Raw genomic sequence first — 20,858 nt, 5'->3', positions numbered from 1 at the left:
AGTGATTCTGGAGGGTCACCGCTGTAGATGTGCTGATCCTGAGCACCTTGGGGATATCTACAGAGCCGGGTTCAGGGAGGAAGGCCAGCCAACACTGGAACTGACGAGGTGAGGCTTTTCCTTTTCAGTTTTAAATTAATTCACTTTTTCAAAGGTGACCTGCGAAGGCATTGTTCAGGCCGGGACGCCTTGTAGGTTCAGCACATAGTCGTAGTTGTTTTTTGCATATGTTTCTTGAGATTTATGTCTCCACATTGCATTAGAAAATTTTATAACTTCTCAGAAATTACTCATTTGCTGCCAATTCTTTCAGATATGTCCTCCACAATTGCTGTGAAATGTTTTAAATTGAAATTTTCAGTACAAATTCCATTCAATTTCAGTGTGTTGAGGACAGAAATCATATTGACTCATTTGAAAATGTTTTGCAAATAACACCAACATCTGCTTTTTTTTTTTTTTGGTAAGGTGTGGTGACCCACACCTTTAATGAGCTATTTTAATGGTAATATGCAGAGCACAGTCTGTATTTGTATTAATTGAATCTGCGTCATTGAACAAATTGTTTACAAAAATCTGTATCTGCTTGAGAAAACAGTCTTTTCCTTATCAGTAGATTTCATTTACTGATAATATATTTCAGAAACAACAGTGACTCATTCCACCAATACAGCTTTTCTGTCCAAACAGTAAGTGAGCAAGTGTTAAATATTTACAATTATTTACACCTTTGTAACCAGGTACATACAGCATATATTCTCAAGAAACGTTGGTTCATACAAACCGTGATTGTGCATCAGAAACTGAAGGACGATGCCTTAAATTTCAGTAATCGATAAATGATGTCCCACGACAGCAGCTCGTCTGCTGGAGGTCGAGCCTCAAGTGTTCATCTTCTGTTCAGTGGAGGTAAAATTCAATGATGAGGTTCAACGTGAACAACGCTCCAGTTTTCCTCCTCTGCCGGCCTCGCCCACTCTCCAATACAAAACATTCATACACAATGAATGAGCAGACAGTGGTGATGCTCCTCCAGACGCTAACAAACAGGTTTATAAAACATCCTACCGTAAAAGCATTGTGTAAGACATCCGGCTTTCACTGAGCTAGTCTCTACTCGTACGGTACATTTGCGTTTATGTCCAACAGTCTCAGAGCCCCGTTGTCCGGGAGCTGAGCAGTCACTTCACCATGCTACGTAACGCCTGAACTGCTAATACAAATTATTCTAAAATACAGGTGAAAAAGGTCCTATGTGTACACATGCTTCAGGGGCTGACTGAGGATTTAAAACCCTCCAATAGACTGTGCTTTTAAACCAAATCAGACTGCATACTGGCTGGTTGGACCTCACCCACCTCCAACACTGATTAATTAGGCAACTTTCTGTGCAGCATATTCCTTTGATGTTGCGGTGGTTTACAGATTCTGTCTGTCACACAGACCCTGCAGGAGTCAGCGTGAGGGAGGCAGCTGTGGAGTGGAGTCATGGAGAGTTATCTCCAGTGTGATTGCTTGGCTTTGTGCTGTGCTGACATGAGGTTTCACATTCATAATTCATGTGGCATATGTACGCACGGGTGTGTGATTGTGTATCTGTATCCCTCACTGTCCCGCGTCTCTCAGCTGGGCAGTGGAGGTGGTCAGCAGGAGGAGGCACTGATCTTCTCTGAAACTTCTGGGTCAGACTTGGCTACCAGAAAGCGAAGTCGACCTCCTCCCAGACGAATCAGATCCACCGCGCTGCATCGAGCATACAGGAGGAAGTAGGCAGAGAAAAAACAGAGTCCAGTTACATGATGCTCAGCAGAGACAGAGTACAGATGAAGGAGCACCACCGTCTGGGCTCACACCAATCAAACGAAGAAATCAATTGGCTTAAGAGCCTGACAGCGAGTGAGAAGACTGCTCACTCCATCATTTGTGTCAGTATCAACCAGCAGTATCATTAATCGCCACCATCTTAATGTTAAAGGGCACAAACAGCACAACTGGAACATCGTCTGTACCTCTGGTAATCTGCTCCGATCAGACTGGTCCCATTCACTGCCAGGATACGGTCTCCGATCCTCAGTCTGCCATCTGAGGCAGCAGGTCCATCGGGGATCAGAGTCCGGATGTAAATACCTGGAGCGTTGAGAGGAGTGTGCTGCAGGAGGGACAAGAGCTGGTGTGAAGTTTTTGAAACCCATTTTTACCACAGTGATGGAAAATGTGTGTCGTGTGTTACGAGCTCAGAGCTTCAAATATTGATGGATTCAAGCAGAAACGCAGTTGTTCTCTCTTTCTTTTCAGTAGCTAATGGCCTTGGCATATATCTGATCGAAAAAAAAAAACTACTTCATAATGTAATAAAATCAGATTTGACAAAGAAAATGCTTTAGATTGTTATTCTTCGCCTCTTTATAAGAGGTAAGCTCTTCGTAGTTATATAACTAACTTGTCTGTTATTCTTTCGTAACTGAATGGCAGTATATAATACATTCATACATTATTTTATGCCTTAAAAATGTGTACATAGAAGTTATGAATATATAATTCCCTAATTCCCACCTTGTTGTCTGGAGAGAACGTATTTAAACATTTTTTCTTTTTGTTTGTTTTTTTTTTTTATAGCAAAACTTATTAAAACTTGGGCTGAAATGTCTGATAAAATATGAAACGTTTGAAAGTTTTTTTTTCTACTCACCAGGCCATCGATGAGTCCCATTCCCAGTCCATACGGTCCCTTGTCCAGTTCCACTACAAACACCACACACAAGTCATCAGGAAGGGGAGGGGCGCCAGGGGAGGATACAGGGAAAGGAAACTCACACCCACTAATACACCCTGCAGAGGACATGAGCACCCAAATCCACAAAAACACACAAACACACACACACACACACACACACACACAGAGGGTCTCGCTATGGGGTTGGACAAACACAACGGGTTTTGCTGTGCAGAAGAGACACACACTGGTAACCAAGACAAATGTGAAGGTGCAGCTACTGAGGAGGTCTGACACGCAAACGTCTTTCTGACAAGAGCCTGCAGATGTCACACTTACTGCACTCTGCACACACAGTGCACAGTGGAGACACTTCACATGGGACACACATCAGCAACTTATAACAACAAGACACCTGATCAGGCAAGAAGGTAAAATTTAGAGCTGCATGATTGATTTTGACCACCAGGGGACAGATAAGCTCCTGAGGACAGACCTCAGAGACCTCTACAACAACAGTTAACATGTTAGCAGGCTGTGAACATCGAGCACATCTGCAACAGGTGACCAGTTTCATTTCTGATCCTATTCAGTTTCTGAACACGATGGAACTTAGTCTAAAGTTAGCTATCATTTTTGCAACGCCATCTGAGTCCTCCATTTTATCTCATAATCATGAGAAATATTTCATATAATATAAATATATAATATAACTTGTTTCCAGGTTAGTTATATATGTATATTTATATTATTTTTATGATCTTTCCAATAGTTACAGCCTTGGACTTTGGTGGCAGTGTGTCGGATTACCGCACACTGCTCACATTCCTGTTATTTTGTCCACTTTCTGTACATAATCCAGCCTACCTTCCAGTCCATTGGTGATGAGTCCGTTGGTTTTCTTACTATCTGCCGCTGTTCTGTTGGGGCAGCCATTAGTCTGGGTGTTGGGGCCTATGATTGGCCCAGGGCCTCCTCCTCCTCCCTCTGGGTACAGCGGTGTGTTAGGAGGGGTCAACAGGCAAGATGGATCTGGATTTGCGGTTCGGGAGTGGTGAATGGTGCCGTTCCTTCTGAGGCTGTGTGTATGTACTTGGCCTGGGGGTCTGTCTCGTCCTCTCTCCTCTCCCGTATCTGCCATCGCCTCGTCCCCAGGACCCCCAGAGCGGGGGCTGCTGTGGGCTGGAGGCAATATCTCCCTCTGTGTTGAGAAGGGTCAGAAAGACTTAAGAGACTCGTACAAGGTCGTTGAAAAATAAATATTCCTCCTGTCATCTAAGGTAGAGCCTGAATGGAGTAGAGTACACTAAAAGCACCATTATTTGATGTATCTTATTTAGAGATGATTAAAGTTTTAAGTGAATCATAATATAATCATTTACATTTTTGCATATTTGTGAATGTATGTGTTTCTGTGTGTGCATGTATGTGCACAGGGTGCAGTAACACTGGGGATTATGGTCTAGTCAGCCGTTCCCACTAATTAGACAGCCTAAAGACTAATCAGATTAACAATGATTTAACCATGTCTAGGTTTCTGCGAGTGTGTATGTGTGTGTGTGTGTGTGTGTGTGTGTGTGTGTGTGTGTGTGTGTGTGTGGGCTGAAGTAGAGGGTTTTTGTCTTTCATTTATGGGATTATGAGGAACTCCTCAACCACCACAGCTGCTGAGGCACATGGACTGGATTACTGCGAGGTGTGTGTATTTGACAGTATGCAGTATGTGTGTGTGTGTGTGTGTCTTGTGACCTGAACGTCGGGCCAGTCAGCTGTGTTGGTTCCATTGGAGTGTGTGTGCACGCTGGGAGTGCTGGTGTGGGTTTGCGTCTTGGTGCGTAGCCCCCACAGGTAGTGGCGGATGTACAGCAGCTGTCTGTAGATGCTGTCCTCCACACACTCGCCGTCCAAGTCCACTCTGAATCCAGCGCTGGGCAACACGATGGGAGGATGGTTCTCGAAGCTCTCCAGGAGGTCCACTGAACACACACAAACTGATGTTAGCAGATGAACGCACACAGTCATGCATACACACAAATAACACTGAGGGCCTGATCCAGGTTGCATCAACCTGTCACTCTTTCAGCTTAATGACTAGAAACCAGCTTTGTTTCTGATCACGCTCTGCCCTGTGTGTGTGTGTGTGTGTGTGTGTGGGAGGGCGTACTCAACACCTGGATTGCGCAGCAGGTGAACAAAACAGGATAAAATTATGTAATAATAACCAACAACATTGTTGGTTTTGAATGATATGATTGATATGACTGAAGAAAGAAATCACAACAGTCCTGTAACTGTTCACCCTGAAGGTTGTATTTTACAGAAGTGCATTGCTGCCTTTTGTCCACCTGATACACATCAGGTGGACAAAAATAAGACCAGCCTCCAAAATAACCAAAGTTCAAAAAAATCCTCTCAACTGAACAAGCTCCCAAGCTGAACATTATAACCTTCATCAGTGATCAAAAGGACATGAACCAAAATCAAGATATGGCATGTTGGCATAAATGTCCTTCTAAATGTCCCCCAAACCAAACGGACATCGATTTTAGTGGATGTCCTTATTCTGACTCATTTACAATTCTTTCATTAACACCCTCCAAGGACAACCTGCCCCTGAATCATCAGACTGTAGGCGACCTGTAGTCTGAATAAGGCGAGACATACTCATTCATCCATCTTCATCCACTTATCTGGGGTCGGGTCGCGGGGGCTAGACTTATATACATATATATATATACATATTATAAGAAGGGCTACAGAAACAAAATTCAGACTTCTACCTGTTCGGTATATGTAAGCCTCGTCCTCACTGCTGGGTTGCCATGTTGGAACCGGGCCTATTTCCACTGTGAGTTGGTACTGAGTGAGAATCCTGTGGAGCTGGACTGGTTTGAGAGTTGGGTGCTCACTGGACAGTGCTCGCCAACTCAGCTGCCGATGGAAAAGAAGCAAAGGGAAGATAAGTCAGACATCCGGGACCCTTTTGTAAAACAGCAAAAAATGAAATAAAAGGAGGCCAGACATTTTGTGATTACTCATCATTGGCTGTATGTTACAGAACCAGAACAAACCCAGAGTGTGCGTGTGTTACCTGTGTGAGCTGTTGTGGAGATGTGGCCAGTATAGACACAGCGCTGTTGAGTTTGGTGAAGAATTTGTCAGCAAGATGTCCCAGACCAGACCTGCTTGCCCACTCCATTACCATTCGCAAACACGCCTGAATCTGCAGCACCTTGGACCGCTGGAACCAGCCCCGAGATGGACCTGCGCGCGCACACACACACAAAAGTTGGCTTATTTCATCAGAAACACTGCAATGAATTTCTGCATTTGGGTGGTAAGTGTGCACGTCTGAGAGAAAGGCAGAGTAAAACAGACTGTGTGTGTGTTTCTCTGCATGTTTATGTGAGTATTGTACGGGAATAGAGATATTAATTTTTAATTAAGTTGATATTGAAGTCAATGAAACAATGGCAACAGCCACCAGACGCTAGCTCCTTGCAGAATACAAATGGACTGCTGCAGAAGGGCTCAGCTGAGCGGGTGTTCTGTTTTACTGCACAGAAAACCAGCACACAGTCTGCATTCCTTACGCTGCCTAATCCTCTCTGTTGCTGCATCACATCATTGAAGTGAGAGAAGTTTTGAGGGAAGTTAAGCAGATGATAACTCTAAATCTAGCATTTGTCAAGCAGGCATCCCATAGTTTGTCAGTCTGTCAGTGCATTGCCTCCCTGCAGTCATAATGCCTTTTTAAGCTTTCTGAAATCCCCCCAAAGTGAGCTCAGGACTCTGGGCTTTAGGACAAACAATGACAAACAACTGGACTAGAGCTGGGAGCCTGATTTTTAAATGGGCTGAAATATGAAATAGATGTAGAGCTGTAGAGCTCTCTGGGCAGAAAAAGTACACAAGATTATGGATCTGGTCCGTCAGCTTTTGGTGGCTCACAGTTTATAATAATTGGTGGTAGAGATGATTATTGTTCAGTACAAAAAAAAAAAAAGTTTAATTATTTTAATACAAATGAGACATGTCAACAAGCTTCAGAGAGACAATAAACTGGCAACATTATGTGAAGACAGCTCTCACATAACTCTTCAAATATTCCACCATATGTTTTCGATGCACACACACATACATACACACGCCCCCTTGTAATAGGCTTATGTCTCGGAATACAGTAATCTACATGAGGCAGTGCAAGCAGACGAGACATCACTTAACCTCTTAGCCAAGGTGTCATAATCCTTCATAGTAGCTAGTTTACATAAAGACAATCACCTTTAGACTCAAAAAACCACCGTACACACTCAAATGAACAATCCAAAAAAAAACAAAAAAAAAAAAACAAGAGCTATTCATTATAATTACTTTACAAGATGTCACAACACATAAACACAATCAAACAAATCAATGACAGAGCAGAACATCTCTGCATCAGTCTTCTTTCCTGAGTGGTCTTTCTGTTTGTGCGTGTTGTTGGAAGGGGAATGTGAGTGAGCAAGCAAATTGTGTGTGTGTGTGTGTGTGTGTGTTAGCTGTGTTAGCTGCAGACAGCCCGATGCAAACGTCAGCATTACCTGCTACAAACTCACTTCACTGTTACCATGGACACCATCAGCAGAGAAATATCAATGAGCCACAAAAAAAAGGGAAGCAAGGGAGAGAAGGAAAAGGCCAGAGAGACGGGAAGACGGCGGGGGGGTCGGCGGTGGGGGCGACTGGGGACCCTCTGCATGAACGTAAAGGTATTTCTCCGTCTCCCTCTGCCAGACATGTGATCTCTGCTGTCTCCACCAGCTAATGAAGACATATACCGTGTGCAGAGTGTGTGTGTGTGTGTGTGTGTGTGTGTGCGTGTGGCTGCAGATATAAGGTGAGGGGATGGAAAAAGGAAGTGGCTGGTAGTCAGACACCTACATACAGCTGCTGGTAAATTTGTGTTTTCTTTATTTAAACAAGGTAGTAAAGTATTAGGAAGGTGATGACAACAGCTGAGTGGCCTTCCAGCCCTTTACCCTTCACACTGCCCTTCACCCCTCCTCCCCTGCTCTACCTCTTTTTGCTATCCATCCATTTCAACCTCCACCCCTCTTTGTCTCACCCCCTGATGGCCAGATGGAAGGAAGGAAGGCAGGGAGGAGGAGGAGGAGGAGGAGGACGGAGGAACAGAATGCAGATAGGAGAAGGGCGTTGAGGACAAATCTGGGTTAGTCTCCGTCAAAATGCTGACAAGGACACAAGGACACACTGTCTCAGTCTGTCTCACAAACACTAACAACTGTATGAATCCCAGGGGAAGGTCTAATGGAAGAGAACGTATGTGAGGGGGTTTCGTTTTTGTTTTTTTTTCCATTGACCTACCTTTGTCCATTAGCTGGTTAAAAAGCGACACGTTGGAAAAGAAAAAGAGGTAGGCAAACATCTGAGCCTGGATCTCCGGGTGGACCTGGTAGCCCTGCAAAAGCTCTTGGGTATTTTGAAACACCTACACACATGCACACACACACACACACACACACACACAAAGTGATGTGCAGAGAAAAAGACAAAGATTATACATAATATAATATTCTGAACAGCAGTTCATTTAATTTCTTCAGTGAAGCTATAAAGAAGTAAAACATTCAAGCCAAACACTTTAATGTGAAATGTCTTGATATGTGCATCCATTAACATCAGTGACTGAGAGAACAATCTGAACACATGACATAAAAAATGCAGACAAGAGACAAACATTTTGCTGCCTTGACCTTTGCAGGTATTTGTCACCTCATGTGACAAGATTTCTTGCTGTATGAAGCAAAATAAAAGAGAGGCGTCAACAGCCCAATCTGTCCGATGGACCAGTGTATCTATTTATAGCAGACAATATCTCCCTCCGGTGCGACTGCGGTTGATGGCAAATTTCAAATTGGACAATTATAAATATTCAGAAATTCTCAATTTCTTCTGAACACAGAAAAAAAAATTCTGAGAAAATAAGAAATATGTCAGAATATTGACCATTAAATTATTTGAAAATTATTTTTTATTATTTCTCTTAAATTTTTAAATGCAAGACTTTAATGTCAATGAGCACATCTTTCTGTTTCACATACACATCCTCTTTGCATCGTGCATTAGATTTATCTGTTCTACCTAAAACAAAGACATCACACTTCACACTTTGTGGCAATGTTTGTTCAATCAGCAGCCCTGACTGCTCTATAGTACAGTATACAGAGCGGGATGTGTTTACCTGGAGGACTCTGCGCACAGGTTCAGGAAACCCTACACCGCCTTTCCAGCAGGGCTCAGAGCTGTCCACTGGGAATGGATTACAGTCCAACAAACCTGGTAACACTACATAAAGAGCCTTGACACACACAGAAACACACAATTGATTATGGAAGTGATCTGGAAAATATTCAGAAAATATTCAGATTTAATCATATTCTTACCTCACCTAGTCATAAATTATGTGTGTGTGTGTAAGAATGCAGATCGTCTCTATTTATGTGGGTCAGTTATCGTTTGGGTTACAGAGGGGTGGATGATTTGAGGTAAATTTCCATGGGAAGTTCAGCTAGAGAATTTTGGAAATATTGGAAAGTTGGAAACTTCACATGGGAATTATGGGAATTAACTGTAAATTATTTAAACAAACTGTATCATATCAAAACATTATTCAACGATGAAAAAAAAAACAACTCACAATATTTATCAAAATTTATGCTACAATACAGTTTCCTCAGTTATATTTAAGTTTCCTGTTAAAGACCAACCTTGGGTTTTTGTAAATTTCCAGTTTATTTCCATCTGTTCATATATATTCTTATTAATTCCCATGGAAAGTTTCCAGCCTAGTTATTATTCATGCAGCCCAGTTTGAACAACAGGATAAAAATGCCTTGATGATCAGGAGGATGGCGTATTTGCCACCGTGACAGATTACCTTGGTGATATAGTAGACACATTGTTGGAAAGTGTACATAATCACTTCTTCCAAGATAGTCATGGCCTCCTCATTGGCTGATATCGTCGCCGATAGTAACGACTCTTTTGACCCTGCACAAAGATGACAAAGACAGACGAATATGTATACTGAGACAGAGGGAGTGTTGTAGCTGCACTGCCTGCAGTATCAGTACCTACTGGATGTCAGTGTGAATTATTACTCTCCAGCCATGTTTTCTTCCCTCCCTCATCAGTCACACTTTGTGTGTTGGTATGTGCGTATATGCGTGTGTACCTTGCATCGTTTCTATGCTGTGTGTGTATGCCGGTGCTCTCTGCTGTATAAAGTAGAGGATCTCGATGGAGTTGGACATCCAGAAGAAGATAGTCTGCAGATCTGGGATCAGGTCTGAGATACTGAGTAGAGACAGGGAGGCTGGGTCCTGGCTACATGGACACACACACACAGCCACAGGGGAGGGTTAAATACGGTTAGGTAGAGACACTGACACAATGAACACACTGACATACATTGTACAAAAACACACACATGCTCTCTTCCTTTCAAATGCAAGTTGAAAAGCAATACTCACTGCTGAGCTTGCTTCTGAGCCAGCTCCTTTGTCTTCTCCTGAAAGGTGCACACACACACACACACACACACGCTGCAATTAAGTGCTCATTAAACTTTCAGGATGTGCGTAGGAGAGGCACACTTTGTGACGCTATCACTAACCCAGCGAGAGAAATAGCACGATCACATTTACAAAACCTTGCACGCTCATAGTGACACATACTGACAGTTACCTTCTGCCCTACTGGCCTGAATCTAATATGACCCTAATTATAAACACAATGCAAAGACTCTTCAGGAAAGACAGCAGCAGCATCATTTTGTACATCAAATCTCATATATTTAAAAGGCTAGGTTCTCTGGCATGGGGTCCCAGAGTCCCTAGCTTTGATAGCAGAGGTTCTGTCGTCTCTATTTAATAGCCTTGATCGAGGGACAGCTCAGAGATTCATGCCAGGGGACTTCAGGTTGTGCTTTGGCTCACAAACAGCAAGGAGTTCAGAAATACCTTTTAGGACCTTCAATGTCAATCGTTGTATAAAAAAATATTAGAAGTAATGGGATTATGAATTAGCTAAAATCTTCACTGCTGCAGTCTGAACCGGCTGCTGGCAAGAAAAAAACCTTTGGCTCAGGTTAGTGAATGGATACGGAGAGAAAAGTGAACTTAGCTGATATTATATCTCTTATCTCTCATAATATCTTGTGACACTAAGGAGTCAAACCAAACTTCTAGCTTTTGGCAACATGTATAACGTGTAGGCTGCCAAGAGGACTGAACTGCTGACATTAACAAATCAATCACACTGAGGCGGTTTTCAAGGCTACCTAGACTGCTTGTGTTGGGGTTACAGAGAGCTGAGTATTATCCAGAAAAAACTCATGAATCATCATTTGTTTATCAATAAATAACATCAAAGAAGCTGAAGCATGTATGCCAAAAATAATAATGAACCTAGAACGGTAACTTGAGGCACGCCACAAATAACATTCTGTTATTATAATATTCTAATTTCTGTTGTGAACCAGTACTATATTCAATAAAGTGATGTATTGTTAATAGAAACAGAGAAAGTGATCTGGATAAGAAGTGATTTGAATCACCAGTGAAATGCCTTTGAGTCTTTGGGCAGCTGTCTCTGATGCACCACTAACATTCAAGAGTATCAGAAAAGAGCAGTCACCAGAGATCATCAATAAAACCAGAAATGGCCCTCTGTGTGTCAGGATTAGATCTAAGTGATTAAATAAACAATATAACAAGCTCAGAAGCTGTTTCTGTGACAGGCAGTTCATGGCACAGTTGTATGGGAATAGTGTGAGCGTCTGTACAGCACCTATGAAATGTAACCCTGTCTAACTATTCACCTGACCTGACATGGCTGAGCAGTTTCTCTCCACGGGGGTCCAAAGTACCACAAGAGACAGTGAGACACAGAGACAGTTAGACCGGCAGACACTGACCCATGCAATGGTCTGAATTCGCCGCACAATCTTGAGCAGCAGTTTCCCGAAACTCCCGGGTGGGAAGGTTGAGGCGGAGTGCTGTATGCACAAACACAGCAGGTAGGCCGGTGTCAGCTTATGGTCATCGCCTAAGAGCAAGACAGCGGTTTGAAGGGTCACTGATCATCAGACAAGGAACACGTCTTCACAGGATATTTTTTAATAGCTTGATTCTGTATTCACTGTTTGAGTTCTACAACCAATGAGAACAGAATAAAGCTGAAACAGGGCTCTTACTCATAGGAATGGGCATTAGCGCTCTTGTCACCATTTTCCCTTTTCTTTAATATGAAGGCGTGACTGTGTCATAGATTCGACCCTGGTGTCTAATTTACAGTCTCTTTGCAGTCCTAGCTTTGTCGTAGCAGCTAAATAGTTTTTCAAAGTTTAATATCTAAAAACATCAAACTATCTGCGTGGCTACAGACGTCCTAGCAGTTGTAAGATGTGCAAAATGATCATGACATCAGGTGACCTAAAAAGGTTTCAGTCTTAGACAAACCTCCAGGTTCAATGAGGGACACGATCCTGTTTAACAGCTGGTCTTCATGAGCCTGGTCAAAAACCAGCTGCAGCTTCCTTTTCTGACCCCCCCCTCCTCTTCCTGCTCCACTTCCTTCCCCTCCGGTCAAAGTAAGGGGTCCTCCTGCCACGGTGCCCCCGCTGCGAGGCTTCACCAGGTGAGGTTTGAAGCCACGTCTGACCGCCGGAGCACTCGACACCTGGGCTCCTCTGTCCTTCAGCACAGAACCACACATCTTACAAGTCTGAGCTCCTCCCTCTCCTTCCTCCACCCCTGCGTCGTAAAGCTGCCCCAAGGTGCGAAGGCGTGCCAAGGTCTGAGCTGGCAGCGGCTTAGCACCCGTGGGGTCCTTGTACAGGAAGATGTAATGCGCTCCAAAGGAGAGGAGGTCACCGTGTCGCAGCGTGGTGGAGCGCTCGCAGCGGGAAAAGTTCACCAAAACGGTGGCGTGGAGCACAGGCTCAACGGCAACACAGAACCGCTGACTGTCTGCCAACTCTTCTCCCTTGTTGTTGTTGGCATGGCGACGGGGTGCAGGGACTCTGCGCAAGCGGCAGTGAAGGGGCAGGATGTCCGGAGAAAAGAGGCAGATGTTGGGACGAGCTGATGGAGTCTCCTGGCCGACCGTATGCTGCTCTCTGTTCAGCAGGTACACCAAGCAGTCCTGCAACACACAACACCATCAACGTGACCACGATGACGCAACCAGAAACGTCAGACGTCTGGAAGCAAAATCCCATCCATGAGCTTCACCTGTCGATTGAATCCCTGCAGCAGCAGGATATGTGGTGACTGGTACAGCGAGTGCCTCACCCCTCCTTGACTCCCCTCCTCTTTCCTTCGGCCGCTGGAGGCCGCTTCACGCTCTCTACCCCTCAAAGGCCCCGGCAGGGTGGAGTAGTAACGTTTGGGCTCATCTCCTACTCCCAGCTGAAAATACATGCACACACAAGCATTCAAGATTCAAGGCAGGATGATAACAGTGTCATGAACTATAACAATCAATCATCCTGGCTAAGCTTCAAAGTGAGGCCCCACCTGGTTGAGGCTGGTTTCACTGAGGCTGCGACAGAAGGATGAGTTGCTGGACCGGGGCAGGGTCAGCGTCCCCTTCGCCCTGTTCCTCTGGAGCTTACGCGCTTGAGCATTAATATCTACAGGACAGCAGGGAGGAATAGCAAGCAAGAGAACAAGGAGGGAGAGAAAAGGGCGAGAGGCAGAACCGGTAGAGAATAACAATGAGCCAAAGGAAGAAGCGATGCAAGGAGGACAGAAGAAAAGAAAGGTAAAGAGCAGAAAATCAGAGTAAGGCATGCTTAACTGTGATATGGATTGTTAAAATGTAAGTTTGACTCATGAGTGAAGTCTGGATTAAGTCCCTTCTGAGGCACAGTCATGTGTGAACTGAGTGGAAACTGAGTAAAACCAGTCAGATGAAGTAAATGGTGCTGGATACGGCAGCACATGAGGCCGATGGAAGGTGAAGTCAGGTACGAGGACTGAGGCCATGCGATGGCTCACACAAAGTTTGCACACACACTCATACTGGTTGGATTACTGGCAATGGGAGTGGCACTGGTGACAACGCAGGTAGAGGTGGTCTCCATGGCAATGACTGACAGCCACCCTACCTGAGGCCAGTCCCCACCTTTAGAGCTGGACTGTACCACTCGACCAAACCGGAGGGGGGAGCTCCTGTGTTTGCCGAGCCCAGACCGACCCATTAGAGCCGCCAGGAATTGGGAGGTTTTGGGCCCTACAGCAGGGTGGGAGTAGTTAGGAGGCAGGAGGCTGAGAAAAGACCTTCCCCCCCTCACCAAAACACCAAGCACAGAATAACTCCCATAAAGACACACACAAACACACACACCATTGGCACTTCACAAGACATGCAGGCATTATGGAACAAAAACGGTCTTAGATGCTTCTAGTGAGTCACACCGCTCACCGGTAAAAAGAGATACACAGTTAAAGGTGAGATACAGGATTTTCCTTCTCACAGTCACTGTCAAATAGGTTGACATGAATATTTAGTGTCTTCTCTGCTTTCAAGTGCGTCTAATTAATTTGCCTGTGATATGTTCACGTAATGATACTGAAAATCCTTCAGTACCTTTAAAGTGGTATCTCAGCATAAAAAAGTGTATTTGAAAATCGGCATAATTCACACATGCACATGCACAGTCACACAAACACTAAGAGCAGGAAAAACAGGATAAATTAGAGACAGAAGAGAGAAGGAAAACTCCAGGTTGTGTGACTTTTGTAAACACTATAACACATCAGAGAAAGGGTTAGTGCCAAAATTTTCAGATGATAAACAGAAAGGTATAAGCTGTAAAGAATGCCTTAAGTGGAAAGGATAAGGCTGGTAATAATCTTTTATTCTTATCGTCAACAAATCCAATTTAAAGAACAATACCAACTTGATCTAATCAATACGGTCTGTCCTGTCATTCATTTGTGCTGAGGAACTCCAATATTGCCAAAACTTGCCACATTTTTCCTTCGCTACAGCGATTTTTCCACACTTATCATCCCATAATTACCTAACCTGCACACCAAACGTGTCTTCACCTCCTCTTTAAAATAATCCCCAGTAAAAGCATGATGTTCTGCTGGATTTGGAGCAAATTTTGACATAACTTGGAGAACATGACATTTATGAAAGCTGCAATTTTTTTGTCACTTCCTAACTTTTAAGTGCATCATGATTTACTTGTTTCATCTGTAGAAGTTTCTCTTTTTGACTGATGACATTTCCTTTAAGTAGAACCAGTTTAAAAGGCATTAAAAAACAAGAATGGAAACATGTTTGGGGAGGTTTCCAGGGTTTCATGCTTTCGCAGGTTGGTTGTCTTTTCTGGTGTCGACAACTTATAACACTGTACCAAACAACAATAAAAACTGTGAGATTGCTGACTGACTCTCGAGCTACCACAGAAGTTGACATAGCAACCAGTAACCCCGGCATGCCTCATGAGAAATGTTAGTGTTGCTGCAAAGTGCAATGTCTGACAGCTAAGCTGAAAATCCTCTCTCCCATCTTTCTCAACACTATTATTCTCTCACTGGTCTCACAGGACGCATGGGGATGAGTGTGTGCAGATTTGTGCAAATGGCAAACTGTTCATCAATTATAGCAAACTCATTTCACATAAAGGCCACTGTATGATTCCCAAAGAGAGAAAAATCGACAGAGATTTACCATTACTGCAACTCAGATGGAAAATCATAAAGGTTATTTTCATTTACATATTATAATGACTCATATTTCTCACAAAATCCGAGGCAGAGAAACTGTTTTATGAATTAATAATACACAGTTCAGGTGTGAGTCAGAGAAGTTATAAACCAGAACTCATAGAAGCAGAAATGTGTCATTCATAAAAATGCCACATGCATCCTCACTTCTGTCTGTCCAAGCATTTCAATTGCACCGTGTGCGTCTGTGTGTGTGTGTGTGTGTGTGCATCTCTCAGACTAGAACTGAGCACTAAGAGAAACTGAACATGTCTCTTTAACAGAAGATCAGATGTATTAACGGTACAGCAGCTCCATAAAAAACAGACTCTCATAATCACTCACACAATCAATATTTTCTCTACAGGAACATCTGGCAAATATTCTTAACCTGCATCTCTCACACACACACACACACACACACACACACACACACACACACACAAACAGACACTGCAGAGGAACTAACGAGCTGTGCTTTTCTGCTGAGTTTGACATGTTAAGAAAGGAAAGAATTGGACCAGTTGTGTGTGTGTGTGTTTCCTCACCAGCAGTGATAGTATCCTTCTCTTTGGCGTTGAGTTCCTCCACCTCTGCTCTCCTGCGCAGCTCAAATCTGCGAGCGTGTCCTTCTCGGGGCTTCCACAGCTCCTGGAGCAACAGCGGCTTTTCATTGTCCCCCAGAGCACGCAAGCATTCAGTCCGCCACCCCCCTCCCCCTATCCCACCTCCCCCCTCCAAACGTCCGATCACATCGCACAGGACATAAGAGTGAGCAGCATCCTTGTTCAACGAGTAACGCTCGAGTGCCTCTTTGACCAGTTCCTGTGCACTGGAGCGTGGCGTGGCCAAAACGCTCTTGTAGTTGGCACCAGCACAGATTTCATCTCCAAAAATCTTCAGCACTCCCGGAGCCGAGCTCTGCGTGGAGAGTTCGGCTGGGTCGTCCGCCGGTCGCTCTGGAGGTTCAGTCGTCGAACGCCTGTCCGCACGGGTGTTCGTTCCAGTTTCTGTCGGGACGCGGTCTCTGTAACTCAGAGTGCGGTACAGGACCTGGAGAACAGACGGACAGTGATGAATTTACTCTGCACATATCACACATCACAGCATCATGTAGAAGTTTTTGAGACTTCCATCTCTGTCATTTCTGCCAAACTGGAGGTGAAAATAAATTACACAGCAGTCTTCACCACCCTGATCAACCTCATATGAACTAGAATCTACAGCCATGTTAGCAGCAGCACATACTCACAATAATCCCACTGTCAGTGTGGGGCTGTTCACTGGCTTAGTGTTTTAGCACTTTGTGTTGTGGCTATTGGGTCATAAACTAAAGTAATGACCTAATGAAATGTGTCAGCTGATGATGGCACGAGATGGGAATTTACAAGGTCCCTACAATTCGTCCAAAAGGGAACACAAAAATCAAAAACAAGCATCATGCCAGTGCGTTCGTATGTTTAGACATTTGACTCAAAGCCACAAATGTCAACGTCATGGGAAAGTCCGGATCATCAAAGTCAGGAGGATTCATCCTCCAGTCACCATGAAGGTCCATAAATATAAAAAATTTACAATCGATCCAGCAGTTTCCATATTTCAACACTAATGCCTAAAGCCACCAGCACAAAGAAAGAAAAAACAACAACACAAAAACACCGTTAAACACCAAAAAAATAAAACTACATAGATAAAAACCTCAAGAGACAAATGAGAAATGTTTGTATTTGGTTATCGAGGTGAACGGACCGTTAAAAAAAACTTACTACTGCTATCAAACGTTGATGAATCAATATTTGCTGGAGTTTGTTTTCTCTGCTTATTTACTTCAGGAGGGATTGCCGAGAGTGAAAAAGTTCTGATCAGCGTGGACTCCTTACCTGCGTGAAGGTCCGGCTCTGGCGTTTCAGACGGCTCTTGGATGGGAGGGACATACTGGCCCCCGAGGAAGAACCGTAAAACATGATGCTGCTGTTGGCTTCACGAACGCCACGACTAGGGAGAAATGACACACATTTTAAATGCTTCATTTGAATACACGACAGAGGATTCAAATATTTACAGAGGTCTCTGTCTCACACACACATGTTGGGATCATTTGTAGTGCTGAAAAGCAAAGAAATGAACTCTAAATCTACATCTGTCATGGAAGATGTATCCCCACAGAAGCATGCATGTGTGTGTGTCTGTTAAGTACCTTGATGCAATGATGTGTATTCACCTCTACGTGCAGCAGCACCAGGCAAACAGTTAGAGCTGAGGATTCATTTCACTGTCACCTTTCACTCTGCGTAAGAAAAAGAGACATCCTTCAGATACTACCGCTGTGAGGTTGAGCTCTTAATGATTTCTTGAGCGAGCTAAGCTGTTTTTCACGACGGAGTCAAAACTGTAAATCAGCATCATATTGGCCTAACATGAGTCTGTGGGAACAACGGTGGAGAACTCAGAGCAGGTTAATGTCTTCATAACTAGAACTGTTCTGCTTATTTAAAACTCCTGTTGTGTTTATATTCAGTTCCATATTGGAGAACCAACAGATGGTTATTTCATTATCAATTAAAATATTGATTTTTGAATGTGTTGTGTTAAAGTTACACATATGACTGAATGATATAGTTATAATTATAATTTTTCACATATTTTTCAAACATCAAGTAAGAAATCAAATACTTTATAAATTAATGAAAGCAACATTTTGCTTTTTGTTTGAAGTAGTGCAGCAACAGAGGAAATTTTCACAGTTCAGATAATGAGAGATTAACTCTCTCTGCGTCCAGGTCATCCATGTTTATCTCCATAAACAGGTCTGTTTCAGTCCATCTCCCTACAAACTCACACACACACTTCACGCTTGGCTTTGGATGAACTCTTCTGACCGATGAAGAGCTTTAATGCTGGTTGGATCAGGAACATTTCACAGCCAGTGCAGCAGGACACTTTGTCATGGGAGGAAAACAGAAACCTCCTGCAGCTTTGGTGTTTTTGTGTCTCTTCATTTATACAGTTTTGTTTTGTCTTTTCTTTTCAGTAAATATTTGGCAATCAGCCTAAAAGGTGTTGTTCAAGATGACTCTGCAAGCACCGGTGGGATAACGTGACTATTTTAAATGCCCGCTAATCCACCATAATCTGCCGACTTGGCCGCAGTTAACTCAATCCTGGGGGCAACAAGCAACACACACACACACACACACACACACACAAAAGAAAGAAACAGGGGTGGGTGGGGGACTAAATTTTGCATTTGGTCGGTTGTATGCTGTGACCCAGGGAGGTTGTGTTACATTTGCTAACCCTGTCACAACTTCTCCACCTCCTTACTTTGTGTGTGTCCTTGTCTGGGCAGCAAGAAGGTCACAATTAAAGGCTCCAGGAAAAAGTGGACACACATAACAGGATGGATATTATTATGGGGCTGCCCTTTATTCACTGTCCGTCTGTTTACGACTCTGGACTCCGTGGTCGTCAATAGCAACCGCCATGGCAACAAAAGGCAGGAAGAAATCCTCAGAGATGAATCTGATGAGTCTCCAGGCAGCCCCGGCCTCTAATTATTATTTCATCACATGAATTTATCAAAGATCTTATTAAAAAAAAAAATCCACACACGCCGGGTCTGATCTTCAACACAACACAACACAACAATCACATTAAACGCTGCTCGTGCTAATTATGACAGATGTTGATGCACATCGCTCCTGGAAAAGTTGAGGTGTGACCCCCGCAGAGTGAGCCCGGTCCCCGGGGGGCCCTGCTGGGCGTCTGGTGAGTCCATACTCACGCTGTCTGCAGTGCGTGGCTCCATCGCGCTGCCGGGGAGTCCTCGTCGGCTCGGCTCGGCTCTTATCTCCCCCTGCAAGGCAGAAAATCCCTGATACGGCGGTGGGAGAGAAATACAGAGGAAGAAGAACAAAACAAAAAAAACCAAACAAACAAACAAAAAAAAAAACACCCCAGAAATAACCCAGCTGCCCTGATCCGAGCGGCACCCAGCCGTCCGAGGCTCCCTCCCAGCCCCGTTAACTTGGACGGCCGCCACCCCCGGAGAGCTCCCGCCTCTGTGCGCACATCTCCGCCGACAGCCAGCCCAGCAATGCCGGCCGCCTCCGGCAGCCGCATTCCCCCATCCACGGCCGTCCGCCGCCGAGCCGCGACGGAAACAGCCGAACCTCTTCGGCTGCACCTGCTCCGCACCCGAGCGGGAGGAGACGGCTCCGCCTGGCGGACAGCAGGCGGTGCGAGCCCCGGAGAGAGCCGGAGAAAGCCGGAGGGGCCGGAGAGAGCCGAAGGGAGCCGGAGGGGCCGGAGAGAGCCGGAGAAAGCCGGAGAAAGCCGGAGGGGCCGGAGAGAGCCGAAGGGAGCCGGAGGGGCCGGAGAGAGCCGGAGAAAGCCGGAGAAAGCCGGAGAAAGCCGGAGAAAGCCGGATGGAGCCGAAGGGAGAGCCGGAGAGAGCCGAAAGGAGCCGAAGGGAGCCGAAGGGAGCCGGAGAGAGCCGGAGAAAGCCGGATGGAGCCGAAGGGAGAGCCGGAGAGAGCCGGGGAGAGCCGGAGAGAGAGAGACACAGCACTCTGGGAGGGGGCCACCTTTAACACATCAATGTGCTGAAGCTTAAACTTTTAAAAACAATAAACTTCAACACCAGGATTAGTCCTCATCAGCTCTTGGGGTTCACACAGAAAGGACCTTTTCATAACTCACAATTATTCTTCTGTCATCTCTTTGTGGAGTGTTTCAAGGTAGTTTGACTGATATATGTAGTTAGGAAGTCTTACAATTACACTCCTCCTCCCTCAAAATCCAAAACCTATAAATTTACAAATGTTTTTCATTTCAGACTAACTACAGTGCACAAGATGTCTCCCACATGGCTGACAAACCAAGTTTTTCACATCATGTCCGCTGCAGGAGGAGCACGATGTTTAAATTACGGTGAGCATAAAGAAAGAGAGAGAGAAATGGCAACGACCCAAACAGATTTTTGACTGTGTATTATTGTGACTATGTTCATATTTGACATAAAAGTAATTCTTGTACTTGAAGTTGCTGAAGGTTGCAAACGGCGTCAAAATAAACAAACAATGGTCCCTTTCTTTGTTAAATGTACAAAAAAATCAAACTGACTCACGCAAAGTATCACATTTAAATAGAAGCAGCATATTCTTGCTTTGAAGGGACAAAAGAGTGAGTAAAGTCAGTAAAGGACATACTTTGACAGCAAAGTTGTCAATGAATAGATTAACAAGCATACATTATTATTATACATCATCCATTCCCCACATGAAAGTTTGCATTAATCCAAATAGGCTGAAAAACAGCCCTATTGAGAAATGTCTAAACTTGACAGAATGATGAAA

General features: G+C 44.3%; 1 protein-coding gene across 1 annotated transcript; it reads right to left on the bottom strand.

The window, feature by feature from the left end:
* Window positions 1-423: 423 nt before the first annotated feature.
* radil (Ras association and DIL domains) lies at window positions 424-19,375 on the bottom strand. Its single transcript, XM_029505991.1, has 21 exons — window positions 19,286-19,375; window positions 17,699-17,788; window positions 17,382-17,496; window positions 16,050-16,554; window positions 13,297-13,412; window positions 13,012-13,188; window positions 12,451-12,922; window positions 12,238-12,351; window positions 11,694-11,824; window positions 10,249-10,286; window positions 9,951-10,102; window positions 9,654-9,766; window positions 8,958-9,074; window positions 8,081-8,204; window positions 5,805-5,977; window positions 5,494-5,644; window positions 4,463-4,689; window positions 3,581-3,914; window positions 2,690-2,829; window positions 2,010-2,149; window positions 424-1,743 (listed from the first exon to the last, which is right to left on the bottom strand). The coding sequence occupies exons 3-21, from the start codon at window positions 17,463-17,465 to the stop codon at window positions 1,644-1,646; spliced, it is 3,408 nt and encodes a 1,135-aa protein (XP_029361851.1). The 5' UTR covers window positions 17,466-17,496; window positions 17,699-17,788; window positions 19,286-19,375; the 3' UTR covers window positions 424-1,643.
* Window positions 19,376-20,858: the final 1,483 nt, after the last annotated feature.

The sequence above is a fragment of the Echeneis naucrates genome, chromosome 1 (genome assembly GCF_900963305.1).
Source record: "Echeneis naucrates chromosome 1, fEcheNa1.1, whole genome shotgun sequence".
Lineage (NCBI taxonomy): Eukaryota > Metazoa > Chordata > Actinopteri > Carangiformes > Echeneidae > Echeneis > Echeneis naucrates.
This window is presented reverse-complemented; position numbering and strand designations above follow the sequence as displayed.

What these genes read in the sequence shown, in the direction of transcription:
- radil (XM_029505991.1), bottom strand. Translation starts at nt 17,465, where the DNA reads ATGTTTTACGGTTCTTCCTCGGGGGCCAGTATGTCCCTCCCATCCAAG. An exon ending in GTGAAACCAGCCTCAACCAG is followed by an intron (nt 13,189 to 13,296) that starts GTGGGGCCTCAC and finishes ATGTATTTTCAG; the next exon opens with CTGGGAGTAGGAGATGAGCC. An exon ending in TGCAGGGATTCAATCGACAG is followed by an intron (nt 12,923 to 13,011) that starts GTGAAGCTCATG and finishes TGTGTGTTGCAG; the next exon opens with GACTGCTTGGTGTACCTGCT.